Below are 7,111 nucleotides of genomic sequence, written 5' to 3'. Positions count from 1 at the left end.
ATCATCATCATCATGCACTCCCCCGATACAAACCATGGAAGCAGATGGAACATTCGGGGAAATAATCTCCGGAGTTATAACCTGCTCCACTGAAACAGCTTCCCCCTGGAATGAAAGGATTGCACTGACAGCATTGGTTTGCTGTCTGCGGGAAAGCAGGACTCAAGAGCTTACCTGTGAGTCAACCCTCGTGTCTTCCAGCAGCTAAAGCTAGCCTGGAGCTTGAGCATGGGGAGGCAGAGTCATTTATTGATTGACAGCTGTGATTTCCCTCCCCTAAATATTTTTCAAATGTTACATACAGTGTCTTCAGTTTGAGGCTGCAGCTGCAATCGATAAGGAATCTGTTTTTTTTGTTGATCTGATTGAAGAACTCATTGATTTAGTGCATGAATTTTAAAAAGTAAAATAACATACAGGAAAATGTCTGACATTTTATAACCTCCGTGTTTTGAACAGCCAACAGTCCAAAGCCCAGATGTATTTCATCAGATATATTTAAATAACTATTTGAGACTCACAGTAAAGACCTCCAACATGTTGGAATACAGATATGAAATAATAAGATTTTCACTTTGTGGTCAAGACATTAGCAAATCCCCAAATCCATGTCCTCAGTGTCTCCCCATGATGAGATAAGTGTCCTGTTGTGTAGTACATTCACTTCTGTATGTACAAATTGTCATAATACACTGTGAACTGGATGGATCAAAGTATTTAGTGTTTTCTAAGATCTTCGTGGAGCTGTCTCACCAGTCTATTTTAAAGTTTTTTTCCCCACCTGTCAGCAGCTCCCCTGCTTCCTTTCTGAACTGCATTGTGGGGCAAATGCACAGTCATAAATCAACAGGAGTTAACGTGCATGTGTCTCTTCGGTCGACTTTTAACTTGCTTGGGGTTTGTACGTGGTACAAAGGAAAAGGTTGTAGCTTTCTGTGAAATTGTGACGTAGAAAATCTCTGTTCTGGCTGCGTTGTAACATGATAGCAAAGAGATCCATATAAACTATGTGTGTGTGACGTGTTTGGGCTCCTCCGTCTGCCAAATTCTTGCAGTGTGGCCTCCTCAACACCAACATGGCCTTTCCTCCAGCCATAACACACTCCCAGTGTCTGAAACACAGTTGTCCCAGCGAGCCAAGTCCTGCCAAGTCCTTCAAGCGCTCGTCTTTGGAGTTTGACAACACAACATGTGTCTCTGTCCGTCTGTCCGTCCCCAGACTTGTTTTTTTTTTTTTTTCCAGTTTAGGAATGTTGTCCCTGCCTGTTACAGAAGCACAAAGAGTCTTGTCTCTGTCCACATCCGTCAAGACCAGATTCTCTCGCTCCAATCAGTGTCCACTTTTTTCTTTTTTCCCGTTTTTTTTTTTTTGTTGTTGTTGTTGTTGTTTTTGTTTTTTGTTAGTTGCTTTTTTTGTTTTGTTTTGTTTCCACGCTCGCTTTTGTATCCGTTCAGCTCAGCAGGGCTGCGCTGCTGCTGCACAGTCCACCGTAACACAGAGCTGCAAGTAGACCAGAAGCCGTTACATCACAAAAAAGCCACCGTCAAGTTTTTTTTTTTTTTCAGTCATCCCTTAACAGCAGCAGAACAACAGAGCAGAGCAGGATCGAGGGGGAAAGTAGAAGAGGAGAGAGCAGGGTGTGAGGGGGTGGGGGGGTATCAGCAGTCTCTAAAACCAGTACAAGTCCTTGCTCTTATCCTGTGCCTGTAGACCTGAGAGAGAAGGAAAGACAGAAGGAAAAGAAAAGGTGGTGGAGGAAGAGGCGAGAACAGAGATTAGAATAAGAAGCACAAATATCATGTTGATAAAGGCAGAAGGAACAGCCCGAGGCAGCGAGGGGATGAAAGCAGGACGGCAAGAGAAAAAGGAAGTTGACAGCTGGTGTTAAGGTGCTGACTGACAGTCAGTTTGTTGCTTCAAACCACTTGTGGTAAGTTGATCTGAGGCAGGAAATAGAGCTTTTGTTCAATTCTGCTTTTCCCCGCTGAAGCTGTTACTTTCTCACGTGGCCGCACTAATTCATTCTCATTTAATTTTATACGACAGTGATGCAACTCAGTTTTTTTTTCTTTGCAGTGAAATCCAGCATTTATTTTGTGCTCCCCTGACTGATGGTACTTTTTGACAGAGGACAGCCGGGGTCAGTGTCAGCCCAAAGAGGCCAGCAAGTTTCAGTATGTCAATGTAACACTTTTTTTTTTTTTTGCCACATGACTTAAAGTAAAGCTCCACTTCATGTATGTGCTTGTTCCCCATCTTTTAATTTACAAATATTAATAACCAGTATCAGTGCCAGAGAGAAACACTGTGCTAACTTCTTTCCATGGCAAAGAATCAGCCACATATCAGATAATTGTATGTATCTCATGTAAACAACGGTCGAACTGAGACTTAAAATTTCATGCTTTTCACACTTCCATATGTGGCTTTGGAGGAAAATCTCTGGGACATAAAATAAAAACCGAAGCTGAATATAATATGTCCATTATGATTGGTTCGGAACGACTCTACTAGAAAAACGTACTTGGGTTTTTACTCAAAATAGCTAATAGTCCACAGCTAACCCTAAGGGCCCCCCCACTTCTTCAGTTCTTTCTTCTTTCAATTAAAGATATTTTGGGGACTATCTGATACTGAGTTAGACTGAAAAACCCATTAAGCAAATTTTGGACTTTAGGCTTTACAAATAAAATGTTCTTAATCTTTGACAGTAAAATTTGACAGTACCTGCATCCATGTTGAGACCAATTTCTGCTCCGGCTCCAGTGAAGGCGCCGCTCCAGGTAGCCCCCGACCCTGATTCTGCCTTCCCCCTGAGGTCACAGGGTGACGTGCTGGGCCCTGGCACCGAGCCGCCGGACGTCAGGCGGTGGTGAGGCCTCACTGACGGCACCAACAGCGAGCCGTAGCGCGGGTCGAACGCCGTTCCGTACATCTCGTGAACCCCCGGACGTGAGTAAGCTGAGCTCTGGGTGCCTATGGCGCCACCTAGCGAGTAAGGGTGGTGGTGATGGTGATGGTGGTGGGATGGGTGCCAGGCATCGGGGCTGGCCTGGTGGAGGTGGCTGTGCAGGGAGGCGGAGGAGTACGGGTCCCCGGGAAAGGAGAGCTCTGTGTGGGAAGCCGACAGAGCGCTGCCCAGCGTGGACGAGACCGACGGCTGGTAGGAGCTGTTCCAGAAGGACGGAGGGAAACTTCGCTGGCTCATCGGGAATGATCCATCTGGAAGACAGAAATCTCCAACTTAACACTGTAAGTTTGTTTACTTTCAGTATGCGAGTGTGACAGTTCATTCTTGACTTCAACAAAGTTGTTTGACACAACAAGAAAGCTTTTAACACTTTTCAAATGCCCCATTTAACAACTAAATAAAAACCTGCTAATATTCCAATAATCAACTCATCGTTGAAGACACTTCATTGCGGTTTTGAGCTGTGGCTCAACAATAAGCAGACATCCCTTTGAAAATAAGGTCTCTATGTCTTGTAATTCTGACATTTTATTCACAATACAATTACCTATTTAATTGAAAAAATAACCAGAAGATTCAAAAACAAGACAAAAATTGCCTTTTGTTTGAATTTACCAAAGCAGTTATTCAAAGATAGTTGTGAAAACAATTAATATAATTATTGTATGAAAGAATTTTTTTAATGTCCCCTCAAATATCTAAAAATTGTGCAAAGTAAAATAAACATCACCTAAAACAACAGCAAAGTGTAACACAAAAGATCTTTTAGATTTTTGCGTCCGTCTCGTGAACGATCTGTTTCCGTGTTATTTGCATCCATTTCATAATATATCGCCCTCCTGTGGTCGAAGGAGATGTTTCTGGAAGCTAGCTTCAACTGCCGGCCATCATGTCTGTCGTTTTGCGCCAGTTTCACGGGTGCTGTCAAGCCGAGGGTCTTTGACAGGTGACTTCCTTTAACCAAAATATCCTTCGTTCCGTTTCCACTGTTCCAAAATCAGCTGTGATATTACGCACAATCCAAACTTCAGAATGTAACATAACACAAAGGGTTTTAATTGTTTCCTGCCTTTTTAGTTCTCAAATAATTATCCTCTGCCCTTTCTTTTGGTCAGTGTTCTGGGTGAATGTGGATTATATCTTGAAGATTACCAAAGAAAAGATTTTATAAAGTAATCGTAAAACCATTTCAGCCAACACAGACCTGATCTGTCTCACTACAGGCACCAAATCCCTCCGAGTAATTCCTGTTGTGCTTTCAGTCTTCCTCACAACAACATATAAAGTATGATAGAAATGTATTTTAGATTTTTTTTATATAACACACGTTGGACTTTGACCTTATAAGTATATTTCTGACATGCATTTTTTAGAACGTGCATGATTTGAAAAAAATAGACTTCCTCTCTCTTTTTCTGTCACACAGCTATAACATATAAGTCGTGCTCACAAAAGAAGAAAAAGGCTGAGGGTTGTAAATCTTCCTTCTCTAGGATGAAAAGAAGGAAAAGATATGAGTCCAAAACTTAACAAATCAGCTTTGACATTAATAAGTACAGTCTAATAGTCAGGAAATCCTGCAGTTAATTGTTGTTCAGCAATTTGTTCTTGATAGTTGAGAAATTATGATTAGAAACACTCAACCTCATCTTTCAGTTTGTTTTCCAAACCAATTTTTCTCTTTCTTTTCTTTTCTTTTTTTTTGTAGTAGTAGTAGTTGTATTTTGCTTTGTTAGTTTTAGAGTTTTAATTTGGCCAAACTGAATCTAAATGTTTTGTCAGTAGTTCTTATTTCCTGGTATGAAGACACTGAATAGCTGTGCGTCAGTGGAAACATCGGCCTCAGTCCAGACAGCCAAACGCAAAAACCAAACATTTGGATTTTCAGATTGTTATTTTGGCTGAATTTGTGAATACAGTCATCTCTAGTAGTTGTGTTAGAAGAGTAATTCTTTTTTTACGTCATTTATGTATTTAATGAAGAGTCTCTAAAGTAGAAATCTGATGGAGGGTGAAGTCTGAATAATGAATCATATTTAAAACATTACTGTCTCTGTGGGCTTCAACAGAGAAAGTTCAAATCCTATAATTGTTACGATGCTGTTGTAGACATGCTTCCACAATTAGAGACAACTCACACACACAGACACACACACCTCTTACGGCCTTGTGGCTGCTTGAGGCAGGGTATGCAGTCATCTGGCTGAGCGCTCGGCTGAAGTGTTCGTCCACCACGGCGCTGATGTCGCCCTGGAAGTAGGTGAAGAGGACGCAGCGGGAGCTCAGGTACTCGGCTCCCGGCGGCAAGTCCTTGTCTTCCTCTTTGATCACTGGGGGCCCCGGGGGGCCCAGTCGGCTGCCACTTTCCGGGGGATCTTGCATTTTAGAATACAAGGCCAGTTTCTGGAGAGGACAGAGAGGTTTATACTGTTGACAAAGCGGAGTCTGATTGACTTTAAACTCACAATCGTTTTTGTTTGATTCACTGATTGAAACTTAAATTAATATTTCTTCTCTGGACCTAACTGGTGTGAATTCTTCACAGTAAGTTTCATACTTATTAACCCAAAGGTGTGCTTCTTTTTTGAAAATCAGAAATAAATTCCTCATATACTATAAATTACTAACAACGACATGTAATAGTTAGCCTTTTTATTTAGACCTCTGTTTTTATGCACAGATATATTATCATTATTAAGTTTAATAACTTTGCAACAGACAATTATTGAAGAACCTTTAAAATGTTTCACTGCTTAAAGTACAGATATTACAAATACTACTACTAATGAAAAAAAATCCTAATTACAGTGCTCATCTATTTGTTTTTGAAATATCTCCAAGGGACATTAATCTTGTAAAAAATTCTAATTGTAAAAGGAAAAATGATTTTGATAAGCTGTACAGAGCATTTGGAGGTGAAATGCGGTGGTGTGCAGCACCGACAGACTCTGGCTGATCTTCGGCTGGTGTGGTGAGTTTTGGCACTATGTGAAATATGCCTGAATGTTGACTGAGATGTTTTTAAGAGAGTGAAAAAGCCCTTTAACAGAACTGCAAAGGCCTCACACACACACAAAAAAAACACAAACCCAAACCCAAAACCTTCAGCTACTGACGCTCACAGACATGAAATCCATCAACACACATCCGACTTTAAGAAGTGAAGCACTAAAAGGTTTCCAGTTTAATTCTTAGTATCTAACACAACAATTAATGAGAAAAAACAGGCAAAGCAGTCTGAGATACAATCTTTAAAAAAAATGATCCAAAACTATACAGTTATTTAAATGTAAAATTAGAGGAGGAAATTAAACTAATTTAACACTAATAATTATTGTTGCATTAGTTATTGACATTAATAACCAGAAGTCTGATTCTGTAAAGATACAAATACATACAAATCCGTTTTTTACAAACTAACAAATCATTTACTGAACATGGAGGACCAAAGACTGTTTCTGCTCCACAATAAGAAATTATCTAGGAATCCAAACGAGCCAAAGTTTTACAGCCTCTTCAGGCTCACTGCACCGTGAGGCGTTCACGGTCCACATGTTGAACAGCTGAAAAATGTTTCAGTGATGTTAGTTCTGTTAAATAAGTTCAAATGGGTTTTGTCATAGCGACTGGCTGCAATAGGTGGAAGCTGCGTAAAATCTGCTGAATTAACGTGGATGAAGTTTGACTCTGAGGACTTTAGCACCTAAATACTGCGGAGAGTTCACCCGGTCGGCGGTCCCTACCTGGTGGTGGTAGGGGCTGTAGGAGCTGAAATAAGGCTGAGGACCAAACACTTGGTACATCACATCCAGGCAGCTCATGGCGAAGAAAATCACGGAGAAGAGCCAGGCGTCATTTGGAGGGGGGGTGGAAGGGGAGTTGGGGGTGTAGGGGAGGGGGGGGAGTGGGAGCGGGTCAGTCCGGATCCAGAGGAAACAGCTCTAATCCGGGCCGTGGAGAGTCCCGGTCTCTGCTGCGGCGCCTTGCGCTCTTTACGCACTGCGCTGCGGCCGAGCGCACCAGAGGGAAGCCCCTCCAACCTCCAGCCCTGACGCCTCCCTCCTACCAATCAGAGGCCGAGCCCCCCCACGCCCCCTCCTTCCCTGGCAAGAGGGACTTTGGAAACATTATAGACTAAA

General features: G+C 41.9%; 1 protein-coding gene across 1 annotated transcript; it reads right to left on the bottom strand.

Annotated features, from left to right (window-relative positions):
* Positions 1 to 586: 586 nt before the first annotated feature.
* Positions 587 to 6,793, bottom strand: vgll2a (vestigial-like family member 2a). Its single transcript, XM_029496626.1, has 4 exons — positions 6,716 to 6,793; positions 5,129 to 5,375; positions 2,729 to 3,223; positions 587 to 1,501 (listed from the first exon to the last, which is right to left on the bottom strand). The coding sequence occupies exons 1-4, from the start codon at positions 6,791 to 6,793 to the stop codon at positions 1,452 to 1,454; spliced, it is 870 nt and encodes a 289-aa protein (XP_029352486.1). The 3' UTR covers positions 587 to 1,451.
* Between the last annotated feature and the right edge of the window lie 318 nt (positions 6,794 to 7,111).

The sequence above is a fragment of the Echeneis naucrates genome, chromosome 24 (assembly GCF_900963305.1).
Source record: "Echeneis naucrates chromosome 24, fEcheNa1.1, whole genome shotgun sequence".
In the NCBI taxonomy this organism is placed as follows: domain Eukaryota; kingdom Metazoa; phylum Chordata; class Actinopteri; order Carangiformes; family Echeneidae; genus Echeneis; species Echeneis naucrates.
The sequence above is the reverse complement of the archived record's forward strand: the minus strand, read 5'-3'. Positions and strand labels throughout refer to the sequence as shown.

What these genes read in the sequence shown, in the direction of transcription:
- vgll2a (XM_029496626.1), bottom strand. Translation starts at nt 6,793, where the DNA reads ATGAGCTGCCTGGATGTGATGTACCAAGTGTTTGGTCCTCAGCCTTAT. An exon ending in CAGCCACAAGGCCGTAAGAG is followed by an intron (nt 3,224 to 5,128) that starts GTGTGTGTGTCT and finishes TCTGTCTTCCAG; the next exon opens with ATGGATCATTCCCGATGAGC. An exon ending in TGGTCTCAACATGGATGCAG is followed by an intron (nt 1,502 to 2,728) that starts GTACTGTCAAAT and finishes GTCTACTTGCAG; the next exon opens with CTCTGTGTTACGGTGGACTG.